At 59.6% G+C, this 16,623-nt stretch overlaps 1 protein-coding gene across 3 annotated transcripts in view; it reads right to left on the bottom strand.

Moving 5' to 3' along the window:
* Positions 1 to 2,678: 2,678 nt before the first annotated feature.
* MAPK1 (mitogen-activated protein kinase 1) overlaps positions 2,679 to 16,623 on the bottom strand; it is a 55,396-nt gene continuing 41,451 nt past the window's right edge. For all 3 annotated transcript variants that reach the window (XM_061141393.1, XM_061141392.1, XM_061141394.1), the window contains exons 4-9: positions 15,946 to 16,062; positions 13,107 to 13,221; positions 12,719 to 12,850; positions 7,968 to 8,077; positions 6,798 to 6,923; positions 2,679 to 5,624 (exon numbers count right to left, since the gene is read on the bottom strand). In XM_061141393.1, the coding sequence (XP_060997376.1) occupies positions 6,807 to 6,923; positions 7,968 to 8,077; positions 12,719 to 12,850; positions 13,107 to 13,221; positions 15,946 to 16,062 (591 nt within the window). In that variant the 3' untranslated portion in view covers positions 2,679 to 5,624; positions 6,798 to 6,806. The remainder of the gene's footprint in view (positions 5,625 to 6,797; positions 6,924 to 7,967; positions 8,078 to 12,718; positions 12,851 to 13,106; positions 13,222 to 15,945; positions 16,063 to 16,623) is intronic.

Below are 16,623 nucleotides of genomic sequence, written 5' to 3' on the forward strand. Positions count from 1 at the left end.
TGTTCCTCCACGGCAGCCAGGCCCACAGGAGGCCGTGGGCTGGTGGGGCTGGAGAAGCAAGGCCACCCTGTCTCGCGTGGGTGACCCCTGTGACCTGGACTCTCAGCCCTGAGGCCCCCAGAGCGGCAGGTGTCCTCGGGGCCGCTTCTTCGCTCTTTCTGCGGCGTCTGCTCTCCCCTCGGCCTCGAGGACCAGCTTGGTTCCTCTGGGGAAGAAGCGGCCGGCTCTGCGGGAGGCCCTCAGCAGGTGAACCAAGCTCACTTCAGGGAAGGAAGGGCGCTGGTCACAAAGACGCTCGCCAACTCTGGCAGCGTGGATGCATGAGTGCAGCAGAGGCTTTCACAAGGGACCCAGACCCCCGGTTCTTCAGCGAAGGTCTGCACGGCCTCCTGGCCCGCGCCCCGCCTGTGGTTGTCACCGGAGTCCTGCTCCCCGGAGAAACCCTGTGCGCCCGCCCCGAGTCAGCCAGCCCCCCAGGCTCACGGCGGAGAACACTCCAGTGGGGAGGTCAAGTGTTCTCTGCTTTGAGAAAGCAACGAACCTCGCTGAGGGTGGGCGGCCGGCTTGCATGCGCCTGGACAGCCGGTCAGCAGACCGCCCCCACCCCGTCTGCACAGGCCCCCACCCGCCCCAGCACCCGGGCCGTGCCCCACCCCGGCGCCCGCCCTCTCTGCTCCCCCAGCGTTCCCATGGCTGATACCCGGCTGGCTGCCCTCGGGTCTGTGAAAAGGGGGCGCTGGCTCCCCTTACCTTGATCCCCAACACCTCTTTCCAAGCCAGCGGCCACGGCAGGGAAGGGCGGGAAGCGGTCCTCAGACACAGCCCAGCCCCGGCCGAGTCGGGACAAAGTCCCCGCGTCTGGCTGGTCCACGGGAAAGCACCCCGACGCTGGCCGTGAGCACACAGTGCTGGGATCAGAATTCCTCAGGCTTGCACGTTATAAGGAATTAGGAAGCAAGATGAAGGGGAAGGAGAAAACAGAAAATCACTCGCCCAGACATCAGTGATTAAAGGTGCTTTAATTTTTAAAAACTATTAATTTCGCTACGCTGGGTTTTCGCTGTGGCACGTGGGATCCCGCTTCCTGACCAGGGATCGAACCTGGGCACCTGCACTGGGAGCGCAGACTCAGCCGCTGGACCACAGGGAAGCCCCCCGACGCCGTCAATCCTGCAGTGAGCTGCTCCTATTTTCTGCACCCACAGCACGGGGTGGCTCTCGAGGCCCTGTGTGAGGGAGGGCCACCCGCAGGGTCTCCCCACCCCCCGAGAAACAGCTCTGCTTCCAGCTGACAGTGACTCAATTCTGTCACCGGCCGGCTCTCACATCTGTGTGTGTGGCCCCGTGCAATCTCGGAGAGCACCAAGACGCGCCGGACGCAGGTCCTCTCGGCCTTTTCCACCTGGAAGCCCCTCCTTCTGCGGCTGGTAGGGTCTGGCCCCGACCAGGCCCCGGGCCTCTGCCAGCAGACGCGCTCATCAGCTCCAGGGCTGGGAGGAGGAGGGCCGCTGGGCTGGACTCTTCCAGGGCAGTCCGCACTCAAGGGGATGGACCTCCCCCCCGGCCCTGCAGGTGACCCAGCCGGGCCCCGGAGCCCACCTGCCTCCCCGCAGGCTCCGCTGCGGCCGCACCTTGCTGCCTGGGGGGCCGTCGGCCGGCCGCCCCTCCCGGTCCCGACCTGCCTGACTGAGGGGTGCCCGCTGATGGCCTGGCCCTGCAGGCCGGCTCTGGCCCAGGCCCCTGGGACCGCCCCTCCTCACCAGGCGGCTGCCCTCACTGGGACAGATATGGCGGGAACCACCACCCCGTCCAAGGACGACTGTGTCCTCAGCTGCCCTTGGTGCTGAGCTCCGCCCCTGTGGCCCTGGTCTGCCTGGACACAGCCCCCGACTGGCCTCGGCTGCCCTCATCCCGGCGCCCCTCCACCGGGACCCTCTGCAGTCACGGTCAGCCCTGGACGCTCCGGTCCTGACAACACCGGGGCCCGGGCCGGCCGAGCAGCTGCCCACACTGCGGGCCAGACAGGCCGCGCCGCTGCTGACACGGGGGCCCGTCGGACACCTGTGGGAGGCTGGGGTCGTCAGGCTCCTGTGTCCACTCAGAGCAGGACCTGAACCGCCCTCTGAGGGATGAGGACGACAGCGAAGCGTGTCCACCTCTGCAGGCACAGCCGGTGAGACACAGCGCCGCAAACACCCGCCACACTCCCCGCCGAGGCGGGGTCCGCGCCGTTCCCCGGAGGCCGTGGTTTTCCTCTCAGCAGACACCGTGGGGAGGTCCACAGCACAGCGAACGAAGCCAGGAGGCACAGGGGGGCCTGCCTCTCGCTCAGAGGTCCCCTCGAGCGGGCGAGGTGCGGCCCCAGGCCCCAGCCCGCCGGGACCCTCGCCGTCCACAGGCTGCTGCGCGACGCCCCGCAGGGCCCGGAGCCGCGCGGCCCACAGTCCCGCCCGTGCGCTGCTCTGGTCTGGAGAGACGTGGCCGCCGACGGTGAAGGAGACGCGGGGAGAGGCAGGGCCGCCGGACGCGAAGCTCCGGGGCCCGTGGGGCTCTGGCTGCCGCCGCCCCCAGGAGCAGCCAGACTGGGAGACGCGCTTGCCGGGGGGGGGGCGTGCTCAAGGGCCAGATGGCGTCCCATCCTCAGCTGGGGGTTCCAGGTAACTAGACATGCACGGTGCTATTTTTGGTAACATGGACACAATTTAATGATTCTAATTTTTTTGTTTTTTGTTTTTTTACAAGTCAGGTGCCGTAAGCATTCAAATAATCCATCTTTTAGAAAGTACGTTTACAGCATCAAAAGAATTAAGATGAAATATAAACCTTTCTACTTACAAGTTTTATACAGATTAACCAAATCACAAATACCACAAATAAATGTTAAGTTGTAACAATATAATGAATAAACATTCAGATTCTTAATAAAATCTTCCTTTAACATTTGTTTTTAACTTACCATTATACTAAGTAACCTATGCAGAATTTGGGGTACAACACCAAGAAGGCACCCACAGGACAGAGCAGACAGGAAGCAGGTCTGGGCCTTTCTCGAGGGCTCCAGGCGCAGAAAGCGCAGGGAAGGCGCGGCTCCAGTGGAGACCGTGCGGGAGGCCCTGGGTTCCTCTGCTGGACACGCCTCTCATCTGCGCTAAGAGGGTCACATTTCAAACACCAGCACCATTTTAAAGCACGGACGCTTTAAAATGTATAAGCAGGACTGCTCAGATTTCCAAAACCACTACATTTACAAAAATATTTCCCTTAAAAACTTGGGATTGTCCAAAACACTGACTTACAAATATAAAAGTATGATGGAAGGGCCTAAAGCACGTGTGCATATGTACGTGTGTTAGCATACCGTCACGTACTATAGAAAAGTCACCAATTTAAAACCGTATTAACACGTTAGCAACCGAAGGTCAGTCTCCTCTGCGCCGTCTGCACGTGACTGGCACACGCGTGTCGCAGGCTGTGCCCCCACCTGCCTCGGGGACAGACCGACCCCGGGCCCTCCGCACACGGCCGCAGCAGGAGTCACGCGGACACGCCACCAGACGCAAGGGCCTTCCGCCTCATCCGCGGCCGTCTCGCGCGCTCGCAGGCCCGCCCTGCTGCTGTTAGGAGTTCTGTCTCATACTCACTGAAGGGACTGGAATGTTTCAACAGGAATTTTTTGCTTACGTTTTAGACACCAAGAAAGCCACCGGCCCCAAGCTGAGGAGCAGGGGGCAGTCACAGCGTGAATTCACGTGACCTCATGCGCACGTTTTGAGAGACGCAGGCAGACCCGACGGGTGAGCCTCACACACCACAGCCAGAGCTCTTCACAGGCTCCTTGTGTAGACAACTCCCTGACCTGCTGATCCAAGCTTGGCGTGACTAGTAAAAGGCTGCAGGGATGTCAACACAGGGTTAGTGGCTTCCTGCCCACCGGACCCCCGGACAGTGAGGGTCGGGGAAGCCTCCAGCCCCCAGGGGTTAGTAACCAAGGCTACGGCTTTCTGTCTGGTTAGCGAACTGCAGATTAACCTCCTAACACTACTCTGGAATGTTAGTAGCCAGCACAGAGCAGCAAAGCAAGAGACCGCAGCTCCTTTGAGACGCACCCGGGGCCCCCGGAGCCCTGTCGCACGGCCCCGCGGGCCTTCACGGCACAGCTCTGCGCACGGAGGCGAAGCCACGACTCCCAGGGCCAACACCCAGATGCAGCTCTGGTCTGCGGGGGAGTCCAGCATGCCAGGCCCTCCTGGCGCTTGACTGGGACACAGCCACCCTCCAGGAAGAACCAGAGAACCCAGCTTGCGACTTCTGGGCTGCGTCCTCAGAGTCTGACAGAACACTGCAGACCTGTGCTCTGAGGACAGGACCGCGTCAGAACTGATGCTCTGCTGTGTGGAGGGAAAAAACCCTCCACAATGTTGTCTACGTCACCTCACACAAATCAGAGTGCTCGGTCAGCACCCAGCAGGGAGGGGGCCTGGCGGGCTTCCTGCTCTAAGCACAGCCTGCGCGTGACTGCTGGTTCAGACCCCATGATCCGGAGGAAATCAACACTGAATCTTAACGTGAACACAGGAGATAGAGGACGTCCGTTTATTTTCAGGAATGACAAGTGCATTTCTGTTCGTATTAGCAGGCAGTCTTTATATAACCCATTCTCCACTGCTGTCAAAAACCAAACAAGAAAGAAAGGACAGCTGAGAAATGAAAAGCTGAAAACCGAGTGACTTTTCCTAAGTGATCTGCTGGATAGCATTTTCCGTGGAACACAACTCAGAGGTAACAACAGAGTTTTCGTTTCACCCACAGGCTTGTGGCAGGTGGACTCATCTCCGCACAGAAGCTGTAACAGTCATGCGAGGGAACAGGCAGAGTTCTGAGCACGGGCACGCGGGGGCGCTGGCACGCGGGCCGGAGGGCGGGCGGGCTCCAGGCGGGCGCCCCAGGCGTGAGCGGGCCCTGGCGCAGGCTCCCCAGGCTCTAGCACACGGTCACACAGGAGGTGGAGGAGGAACTTGAGATGCTGACATGCTGCAGGAGGAAGGAAGTGTGCAACGGCTGCCCCCACCCGGCCCCCAGCTGTCGGGCGGGCGCCCAGCGGCCTGCGCCCCCTTCCCGATCCCGGGGAGCCGCCGCTGCTGGCCCGACTCCCGCAAGCAGGCAGGGCCGCGTGTGACGCGCTCTGCCCCCCGCCGGGGCAGGCGAGCTGCGGGCCTCCTCCTCCTGTTTAGAGAAGAGACAGTGCTCTACCCCTGACGCCCGCGCGGCATCAGCGGGATGTGATGTGAGGTGGCGGGAGTGCAAAGGGGGCGGTCACGCCGCAAAGCGCCCGGGAGACGGGGCGGGACTCAGGAGGGGAGGGGCCACGGCATCTCTCAGAGCAGAAGGCGGCTCGTGACTGAAGCAAGGTGGGCGGGAGCAGCCCTGAGGGACGCAGAGCCGCAGGTCACGGAGGCGACGTACACGGGCCAGAACAGCGCTCTGGCCAGAGGGAGTTCTTTGAAAGCACAGAAGCCGCCCCTCCGACGGCTCAGAGGATCAGGTGGACACGCAGACGGGCTGGGGCGGGCGGGCCGGGAGCTGCAGGAGCCGCGGGGTCTGCACGCCGCCCTCGGGCCCGTGTCCTGTGGGGAGACAGACAGACCCTCTGTGAGCCACGGACGCACCACGGGCAAACCGCAGCGGCAGGAGGACAGAAAAGCATGAAGGCAGAGAACACGCCGGCAGCAAAGGCCGCCTTCCCGGAACCACCCTGCAAGGCGGGGTTCGCCTCCAGCCCGGGGCGCCTGCCCTCAGACGCCCCCAGAGGCCGCGGGAAGGCTCGCGCCCTGCCCCACCGCCGGGCTCCCGGACGCCCTTCTTTGGCCCCACTGACAGCATGTGGCGGGAACTGCTTCCCAACCAGCGGTCGAAACGGCGCCCTGCATCTGAGGTGTGGCTCACGGGGAAGCCTCCCAGCAGCCTCTGATTTTTCCCTTTAGTTTATTTTTGGCTGCGCTGGTCTCTGCTGTGGCACGCAGGCGTCTCTAGCTGCGCTGTGCGGGCGGGGTGCCTTTCACCAAGTGGCAATCCACCCTGGGACGCACACGTCGTGTAAACGCTCTGGACGGGCAGGCGGGCCAGAGCCACCACACGGGCGCAGCCGCCGCTGCCTTAAATGCCCCAGTTTTCTTTGCCCAAGCATGACCAGCACAGCCACGGGCTGGTCGGAGGCGCGAGGCTGGCAGGCTGGACTGGGAAGGGCAGGAAGGGCCCCCTGCCACCCCGAGCCCTGAGAGGCGGCCACGAGGGCTCAACAGGCCTCCGGGAGGCCCAGCACCCCCTAACGTCCTGTCCTACTTGAGAAAATCAGACTCCAGGTCAAACCCGTGCCCCCTGCCAACAGACCCGCAGTCTCACTGGGAGCAGAAGGACTCGGGGTTCACCACCCTCCCCCAGGACTGTCCTGGGGGAAGGGCACGGAGAAGCCGTGCGGAACCCCCTGCCCGGCCCTCCGATGTCCAAGCCGGCCTGTCCCAAGCATGTCCCGGCAGAGGCCTCAACCTTGTCCTAATTCTTTGCGACACTCACTTCTAGAGTTCTGATACAAGCCCCACTCTCTCCCCTTCCAGAGTCTCTAAAACTGAGATCAGTGTTTCCTCTTTTTGAGCACTTATAAAAAAAAACCCTACCAACACTGCTCTTTGGTTTACCACACCTCGGGCTGTGGAGCTTCCACACTAAAATCCCTCTTTAATGATATTTAATAACACTGTCTCCTTCTCCAGGACTTATCATATGGTTAAAGCTCCAGGTACCTGACAAATTTAAGATCGGTATCCCGGCTGGAATCGAGCAGTCTCTTCAAAAATGAGCTCTTTGAGCTTTTCCTTGGGCAAGTCGTCCAATTCCATGTCAAACTTGAAGGGTGCTTCGGCGACGGGCTTGAAGAGAAAGCAGAACTTTGAGACGAGGGAGGCTGTGGCGGAGACCGCTGTCCAGGCTCTGGGCTCCCGCCGGCAGCACCTGAGGTGTGAGGGGTGCCCGGCGCACCCTGGACCGCCCGCGGGCAGCGACCCCGCACGGCGCTGGGGTGTGGCCAGGTGCTGCGGGGGCGGGGAGGGCTGCGGCTGGCTGCCCTGTGTCCACAGCCAAAGCCCTGATGCTCCAACACGCGCGTCTAGTTAAACACACGATAGCACCTTTACTGTTTTACCACAGTAAAGCACAAAGCCTCAAGGAAGATGAAATTGTGGCAAACGGCCACATTGACGTTAAACAGAATGAACCCTGCTTTATCTAAATTTAGATACAAAAATGTAAGAATGAGATGGAAATACTCCAAAATTTTAATAACGATATCTGTGTAATAAGACTACAAAGTGATGTTTCTTGTATTTTCTGGTAAGTTTTTTTTTTTTTTTAAATATCCCCTCTCTATATAAATAACCAGGAAGTTAACACTGTCTATGTATGTCAATGGAGAAGAACATGGCAATCCACTCCAGTATTCTTGCCAGGAGACTCCCATGGACAGAAAAGCCTGACAGGCCATGGTCCATGGAGTCGCAGAGTCGGACACGACTGAAGTGACTCAGCAGGTGCGCCAGAGACTCTCCGCACACGCTCAGTGAGGTCACCAGGCACCCCAGGCCTCATCCCTGCCACCCTGACGCCAGTCCTACGGGGCAGGAGACACACCCCACACTCGGCTCCGGCCTCCTCAAAGCGGGAGAGGAGACACGCGGGCGCTCTTCCTGCAGGAGGGCTCTCCGCCCTCTGACCCTCCGGCGCCCAGGGCAGTGGGAGCCCCGGGCCCCTCGTTCCCCGCTGCTGCCCTCTGACCACAGGGAGGCAGCCTCCACTGCTGCTGGGGGAGCTGACGGGTCCGTGCGCCCCCGCCCTCCCTGGCCTGTGGCGGCGGCCCCGGCAGGCAGGCAGGCAGGCAGGCAGGCAGGCAGGCAGGCAGGCGGCGGCCGGACTCTCACCTCGTCGCTCGGGTCGTAGTACTGCTCCAGGTACGGGTGAGCCAAGGCCTGCTCCACCTCGATCCTCTTGTGAGGGTTGAACGTCAACATTTTGTCCAGTAAATCCAGAGCTACAGAGAGAAAGGTTTTGCACAGGTGAGAACCCAAAGGAGCAGTCACCAAACACCTCGCTCTTCCTGTTTAAGTCAAGAGCCACAGACGGGGGAGCCGAGGGAGCCGTGCGCTCAGGGGAGCCTGCGCCACCTGAGCGTCTGACGGCAGAGACCAGACTCAGGAAGGCGGCGCGCTCAGCAAAGTCTGCACACGGAGCCAGGATTCAGGCCCAAGTCTGCCCACAAAACGCGGCCTGGTCTGAAGGCACGGCTGCGCGCTGCAGGGCCACAAGCCGAGGCTGTACGCCTTACTGCTCTTAGGTCAGCTCCAAGGTCACTTCTGCAGTGGTTACTTCCTGCCGTGTGGCTTCAGCCTCCTTCCATGAGGTTCTGGCTGACTGGAAACACGTTCCCTGCTGGAGACAGCAGGTGGGCGGTCTGCCCAGGGGCGCTGGGCTCTGCCCCCGTGAGTCGCCTCTGCAGCCCGCCACCCCTACCCACCTTCAGTGAGGAGTCCATCCTCGTAGTAAACCACATTGGATGTGATGAGAAACTCCACACAACAAAGGACTTTTTTCAAGTCCATAAAGTGAAGTGTGAAAAAGAGCAGGGTCTTTTTAAAGTCCACATAATGAATTTCTATGAATACATTTTCCAACCAGCAAACGGGAACACGGGACACCTGCTGGGCCCCAGCGCCCCCCCAGGGCCTGCCCCCCGGTCTCCCCGAGAGCACTGGCGTCTGCTTCAGGACTTGGCGACCTTTGCCCGCGGCAGTCAGAGCCCCCAGCACCGTCTCCAACCCCCACCTCCTGCTACTGCTGGGACGGATGCACTCCCGAGCCACGGCATTCCTAAGTCAGACCTCGCGCTCCTTCAAGTTCAATACTAGGGAACAACTTCAAAGGAAAAGAGCTTTTTTCTTTTTTTTGCTACTGGAGAAAGGCCTGGCCTCCAGCTTGCTCCACCTGCACCGTGCGCAGTGACAGGAGGCCGGGGGAGGTGAGCCACGGGCTGGTGCAGGCCGGGCTCTCCGCCACGCGCCCAGCACGCCGGGCGCTGCAGTTCCACCGAGCCACGTTGCCCATGAACACACGTCCCTGGGTGCAGAGGCCACCGGCCCTCAAAGACCGACGTCCCTCTGAGGCCGGATGGCATCCCGCTGGGACCCTGCCTCTCCCGGGGGGGCCAGGACCCCACGCTGTCCCCTGACTCTGGGGGGAGCGCAGCACTGTGGCCCCACCGCCTGCCCCACGGGTCACTCCCCCGCCGGGCCCCGGGGCGGCTCGCCTGGCTGGTGCTCACTCTGAGCCTCCTCACCCACCAGGCGGGACTCTGACCAGAAGGCTGCTGCCTGCCCCACCCACCCTCAGCTCCAGGTGCCGAGCGGGGCCAGAGGCGGCCACCAGTGGAGGCCGTGCCAGCACGACCATGCTGCTCGGACTCTGAGCTCAGAGCCCTGCTTCTGAGACCCCAGGGGTCAGCTGTCAGCACAGCCCTGGGCAGGCCTGTAGCAGGGACGCCCCGCACGCCCTCATCACTGGGTCGCACACGGCGTGAGCCAGGGGGCACGGAGGACCGCGTGGGGCAGGGCGAGTGCCTGCCCCGGGCTCAGCCCGCAGCCGAGCGCTCGGCAGCACAGGGCAGCGTCCAGACGCCCGGGCGCTGTCAGCAAGGCTGTCGCTCCACGGGCCCCGGGGGCCTCAGGGCTGAGCAGCACACAGCCAAGAACTGCGGGACCCCGGCCAGACCTCCTCTGCTCCGAGTGAGACGCCTCCTGCTCACGAGGGCGGGTCAGGCCCTCCCCGCGGCCGGCGCACGCGTCTCAGCACACGCTATGGGAGACCAGGCTCCCAGGGCGGCCTCCCTGGGCATCCCTGCAGCGGGCCCACACGCATCCTCCTGGGAAAAGGGGACCTTCTCCCCTGCAAGGCCGACCCTCCCTGCTGTGTCCTAGGCCCCCACTCCCGGGATCCATTCTGGCTCTCGTTCAAACCCCTGCCCTGTGCCCCCACCCCTGAGGCGGTCACCAGGACCTGAAGCGAGCCCCCTCCTCTACAGGCTCCGAGGCCCTGCCCCCCGGCGCTGCCCAGGGAGGACTCCTGTCCACCCCCCCGAGTCCCAGTCTTCACCCCTGGCCTCCTCCAGGACCTCGGCTGACTCCGGAGTCAGCTCAGCACCCACGCACGGGAGACTCTGTGGGTGGACAGGACCCTGCTGAACGTCCCACTGAGCGTGCACGTGCACATGTGTTTGCAGGGGCAGTGAGAAAGTCTGCGTGCTTTTCAAACAGGTTATCTGACAAACAGAGACAGATTTCTCACAAGAACTGCGTTTTTTTAAATTTCAAAAAACAGGGCACTTCCCTGGTGGTGAAGACTGCGAGCTTCCAGTACAGGAACGTGAGTTTGACTCCTGGCTGGGGAATGAAGATCCTGTGGGCAGCTCTTGCCTGGGGAAGCAGGGAGACAGGCTTGGCCGCAGTGCCTGCCAGGGGCAGGGACACAGAGGAGGGAGCTTGCAGGAGGCGACTGTGTCACCATCAGAACGAGGCTGGCCAAGAGGAGAGGCGGGGAGGAAGGCACTGCTGCATCGCAAGCCCAGACTTGGTCACAGCAGCCATGCCCGGAGTCTGGTCCCCAGGCTGGTGAGGCCCTCTGGGCTGAGGCTGGTCAGGGGGCTCCCGTGAAGGGCAGAGAAGGCCTCAGAGCCGGCCCTCCAGTCTGGGAGGACTCCCCGCACCCGCAGCCCGCCACACGGCTCGTCTCTGACACGTCGTCTCCACGCGGCTGGGGCCACGCCGAGCGCGACACACGCCCAGCCACTTCGTCAGCGGACACCGCGCACTCCTGCTTCCCCTTTTGCTACGGAAACGGTGAAAAACCACAGTCAGGGGCTGTATTCCCAACTGTCCTACGAGGTGGGTGAAACTTGCCCCATTCTGAGGTAAGGAAAACGCGCAACGGTGAGGTCAGTGACTGCCCCAAGTCGCAGGCCTGGGCGCCCAGCCTGGCCCTGGAGCCAGCCCCGGAGCACAGGGCCAAGCGTGAGCATGCGGCTGTCAGCGCGCGACGCTGTGTGGCCCAGAGCGACGCACACGCTGCCCAGGCGGGTCTGACCTACTCCGCACTCCTCTGTGATCAAACCGACCACCATTCACTTACGCTTGTCTTCTTGGTGTGTTTGTCTTTAAAGCTCAGGAAGATATTTTTCCCGCACGCAGAGATCAGAAAAATACTGAGCACTCAGAAAAATACTGAGCACTCTAAATACTGTTAATTTTTAACAGTATGATTTTTAGAAAAGTATTTGATCATCGATTGTTTTATAATTCACTCTGATGTGTGAATAGTGATTTAATCTGATTTTCTTTCAGATGGCTATTCGACTAGCCCCGTGCCATCTGCTGAAGAATCATCTCTTCCCCTTCACCACAGTAACTTTGGAGAGAATCCCAAGCTAGGTTCCTCTGAAGGAAAATCTACACTACTACTGGCTCAAGGCACTCAGCAGCCAGAAATTTCCAACAAACATGTAAAAGACATTCAACCTCACTCTTAATTAAAGAAAAACAAATTAAAATGCCACTTTCCCCTTTGGTTGGCGAACCCCCAAGTTCAGTACCCAGAACTGCTGGGACAAGAGAAGTGGCACGGCTGCCGACCCGCCTTCAGTCCAGAGCGTCCACTGCTGGGGGGGAGGACGCCCCTCCCGCGGCCGTGACCACAGAGGTCACCAGACTGTGATGGCCTCTCAAGGCCCACACCTCGCACAATAAATCACATCAAAGCTGGTCTCCTGTATTTAAAAGACTTTACATTTCCTTCCCTGTGAACCACTATTAACGAGACAAACCCAGACGATCAGCTGCCTGCAAGTGGGCTCTTACTCTGTCCCACCGCGGCTGCACGTCCAGGGCCTCAGAACAGACACCCGCACGTTTCCTAGGCGGACACAGTGGTCTCCGTGTGCTGCAACAGAAGAGCAGACGGCAGATGAACCGGCCCCACCCCTCTGCACCTTCTCCCAGCGTGGGGAGCAGGGATGACCGTGAGACGTGCTCTGACCGCAGGCTGCGGCAGAGACGCCCTGCTCTCGGACCACGCGGCCCCTGCGCTGGTGCTTTCGGGACACCGCGGGCATGGAACGCGCCCCGTCTGGCCCAGTGCAGGACGAGGGCCAGCAGACCTGTCCAGCCCGTGGGCTCAGCAGCCCCCGGCTGTCAGGCCTGGGCGACGGGGGGCGACTGACCACAAACGGGCACGATGCAGCTTCGGGGAACAACGGAAATGCTCTGCATCCCGACTAGGGTGAAGTTACAGGACTTCATACGTTTGTTAAAATTCTAAGGCTCGCACAACTGAAAAGGCTGAGTTTTATTCTATGTAAATCATTCTGTGATAAACCTGACTTTTAAAAATTATCCGATGACAAGATGATTCTGAAGACATGAACTTAATCCAAGTTAAGAAGTTCCAAAGAAACCAACATGTGGAAAGCTAGACGTCACCTCCAGACCCCTTAGCCCCCGGCCGTGGCGCCGGCGTAAGAGGGGGGAGCAGTGAAGGCCGAGTGCCCACCGGGGCTGTGCTGACGACCCAGCAGCCGCAGCCCAGGGCCCAGAGCGCTCACGGAGAAGACAGACGAGAGCACATTTACCTTTGGAGTCAGCGTTCGGGAACAGCCTGTTCCATGGCACCTTATTTTTGTGTGGAAGAGAGAGCAGATAGTTTCTAGCTTTTAAATTTATTATACAATTCAGGTCTTCCTGCGATGGGGATCCAAGAATACCTGTCAGATAAAGTAATCTGCAGTTAGTCGTCAGGCCTGAGGTACACCAAAGCGCGCCAGCAGCGGGGGATGGGCCCTGGCGCTCACTGTCTTCTCACCACCTCCCAATGCTGGACTTTCTTACCAAGTTTTCAATCAAGGACGAATAGAAACAGCTCATGCCTATGACAGGTCCAAGAGCTGCAGGAACTCGTCTCCACTCCACCTCATGAAGGGCTCTGACGTGAGCGTGGGCCCCAGACACTGAGGACCTTACCCAGAATGTGGTTCAGCTGGTCGAGGTAATGCTTCCCGGGGAAGATGGGCCTGTTGGAGAGCATCTCGGCTAGGATGCAGCCCACGGACCAGATGTCGATGGACTTGGTGTAGCCCTGCAGCGGGAGAGGGGAGAGTGACCCTGCCGCCCCGGGACAACGCGCGCTGCCTGCTCTGTAATTCAGAGGTGAGTGGAGACAGCACTCAGGCACAAGCGCAGCCGGCTTTCTCGTGAGACACCAGAATGCCAAGACTGCTTGATTTCACTCCTCTCTTCAGAGCAGATTCACTTGTTAAGAAAGAAATTCTGTAGTAGACCTCATTCCTTTCATCAAATGATTTGTTAGAAAGAATTAGAATGCCTGTAAGCTGAAGCTGGGAAAACGAGAAAGCAGTGAACAGCCACTGACTACTCTCAGACATCCGTGGACCAATCACTCATTCTGGAAACTTGGAAGACACTCAAAAGGGGCATTGCTCCGTTTCTAGAATATCTTTCTTCATTCGGAAAATCATTAAAAACAAAATAACAACCCATGATTTCTGCCCCCCCCCCCCCCCAAAAAAAGGGTGTGCTAGCTCCATCCTATTTAACTAATTCCTATTTCTCATCTTCTTTTTCTATTCATTTTTCAGGCACAGTTTTTCTTTTAAAGGAGTCTGGTGAAAAGACATGGAAGAAGTGCCATCCAACAGTGACACCAAGGCGTCGTCGAGTGAGCAGACCTCCACGGAGGACGCTCACGTGTGGCGGAAGTCAGAGAGGAAATGTGGAGAACAGCTCAGGGAAAAAAAATTCAGTCACATATTAAAGGCTACGGAAATACGGCAAAGTGTTTTTTGAAAATCAAAGACTTAATGATCAGATCTATGCCTGTGATAAAGTGGGCTGAATTTCAAACTAATTCTTTCCAACAAGAATTGGAGGTTTAGGGGCATCTCCCTAAAATGTCCTAGTAGTTATTAACATGCTGGTTACCGATATTATTACTATAATTAACAGCAACTATAACCACGATTAGGTGGAGACCGACTGTCCTCACGCAGCACCTGAACCACTGCTAAGGACGCACACACTGAAACAGCGGCAGTTCCTCCCCAAGTGACTCACGCACAGACTCGCACGGGGGGAGAGAGTGAGGCGGCACGCGAGGGCGCGGGCGGGGGCGACAGGGACGACGCGGGGCAGGGGGACAGTGCCCGGCGCCCCGTGAGGCTGCCCTCGTCTCACACGACGTGGCGTCCGCGTCCCCTGGTCACTCATTCTCCCACACGCGCGGGAGGCTCTTCCGGGATGCCACATGTGAAATGAGGCAAGAGCGAAGCCTGCTCTCCCGACGCTGGGCATTCCAGAATCTCACATGGGCATGGGCGTTGGCAAGAGCCACCAGGCCGTGGTTTCACGTCCAGGGGGCAGGCACCCTTCCCCGCTGGGTTCCAGTGTGGGGTCAATGATACCAACTCTCCCTTTCCCAGCTTCAGGCCAAGACTCTTCTTCACTAACTCAAACCAAAACAGCAGATTTGAGAGACTGCAAGCAGCCCCAGGTGAGAAGCCAGCATGCTCAAATCAAGCCAAATGCTGAAGAGACATTACTCTCCTCACTAAAATGCTTTTGTTGCGGAAAATAAGCAGTTAAAAAACGAGAAATACCTGATTCACATTAACTTTTATTTTAAAATATGTTTAAAATTAACATATCAAAAACTTCTCAGTTTTAACTTTCATATAGTAAATATTGACAGAGAAAACCCACATAAACAAAGCCTGCCTAGGGTCTTGGACCAGCATCTGGACCCTGAAGGGATCTGCAGCAGAGTGTGTGAGAGCCCCTGCCACGTCTCTGCGAGTTAAAAATCCTAAAACGAGACGCTACAAACACACGGAGCACTCTCGCTGGCCAAAGCTGAGACAGTGAGTGCTCAAAAAACAAACAGGAAGATAACGGACAGCTCAGAAACAAAACCCGCACAGCCACCACGAGTCCACAGTGATGCTTTCAAAACAGAGACGGGGTCAGAGGAGGAGAGAGAAGAGGGGAGCGCTTCTTGTTAATGTAATTTAGAAAAGCCTGCTCTGCACACCCCAGCGGGAGCAGTGACAGACACAGCGGTGCGCACGGCACCCCGGCGAGAGGCTCTGTGGGACAGGAGCCCCAGACACGGCCTGAGACCCTGCGGGGCCTTTGCAGCCGAGAGTGACCGGGCCCCTCGGGAGGAGCCCGCCCCGAGAGGCAGGAAGAGAGCTCGGGCGGGCCTGAGGCCGCCTCTGTGCTCCCCAAGTGCTCCGGGCCGTGCAGGAGCGGGGGCAACCCCACACGGGCCCGGCACAGGAGCCGCGGTGAGGGCGCAGCTGGGCCAGCGCCGGACGAGGCCGCCGCCAGGGCTCAGGAGCGTTCGCCAGCTCCTCAGGTTGGTCCGGCAGGAGTCACTGAGCCTGGCACGGGGGAAGTGAGAGGACAGCTGGGAGACAGGCAGGTAGATGGCAACACGTACACAGGTGTGCCCCCGACCCTGGTCCGCATTCACAGACCACAGGCCATGCAGAGCCCAGCTGACAGGCCGGCCTGACCCCGGCAGCAGCAGTCGCAGGGGAGGAAGCTGCCCGGGTGGAGGAGGGCTGGCCGGGGCGGGACGCAGGTGGATGGTGACGGGAGCACACCCCGCGGCTCTGTAAGCCAGCGCGAGACCAGCCAAGCGCTGGGACGTCAGTGCTGAAGGGAGACAAGACGGTACCCTGGGGCTGGCCAAACAGGCCAAGCCTCAGGCCAGGCTGACTGCAACTCACATCCTAAGTTCTCTGGCCTCCGGGTTTTCTTCCGACGCAAACCTGGTCCTTACCTTGGAATTCAACATGATTTCTGGAGCCCGGTACCAGCGAGTGGCCACGTACTCTGTCAGGAACCCTGTGTGGTCGTGGTCCGGATCTGCAACACGGGCCAAGCCAAAGTCACAGATCTAGGGGAGAACGAGACAGGACACCTTCTGAGAGAGTCGAAGTCGTTAACAGCAGAGCAGCACAGACACTAACAGGGCAACAGCAGCGATGGCGACCGGAAGTGCTACCGTTCTCACGCAGCAGAGCTCCAAGGGACTGACCCATGCTCTCTCTTGCCTGGCCCTCACAACAACTGACAGGCAGCCGCCTCGTGTCAGGAAGGGGCAGGCTGGCGAGCTCCTGCACGGAACACATTTTCAGAGGTATGTAGCCGCTACTGACTTGCTTACCCACAGCAACCCTGCTCAGGCCACTGATGCAGAGTCACGCACCAGGAATGAGCCCCAGCCCCCAGCAAGCGCTGGGGCAGTCACCGCTGCGACCAACTGCTCCTCCCCACACACGTGACCTCCCCTGCCTGCTCTGCCCACCTCCTTCCCTCCTATAGTCAAACCCACTCCCAAAGCTGTACGAGACGCTCCACATACTGACGACGAACCCTTACCCACCCCCCAAAAAATCCAGCTGTTAATTTCTCCTGACTCACACAAGCTGGCCTTGCCCATGCGACAGTTGGGGCG

The sequence above is a fragment of the Dama dama genome, chromosome 5 (genome assembly GCF_033118175.1).
Source record: "Dama dama isolate Ldn47 chromosome 5, ASM3311817v1, whole genome shotgun sequence".
In the NCBI taxonomy this organism is placed as follows: domain Eukaryota; kingdom Metazoa; phylum Chordata; class Mammalia; order Artiodactyla; family Cervidae; genus Dama; species Dama dama.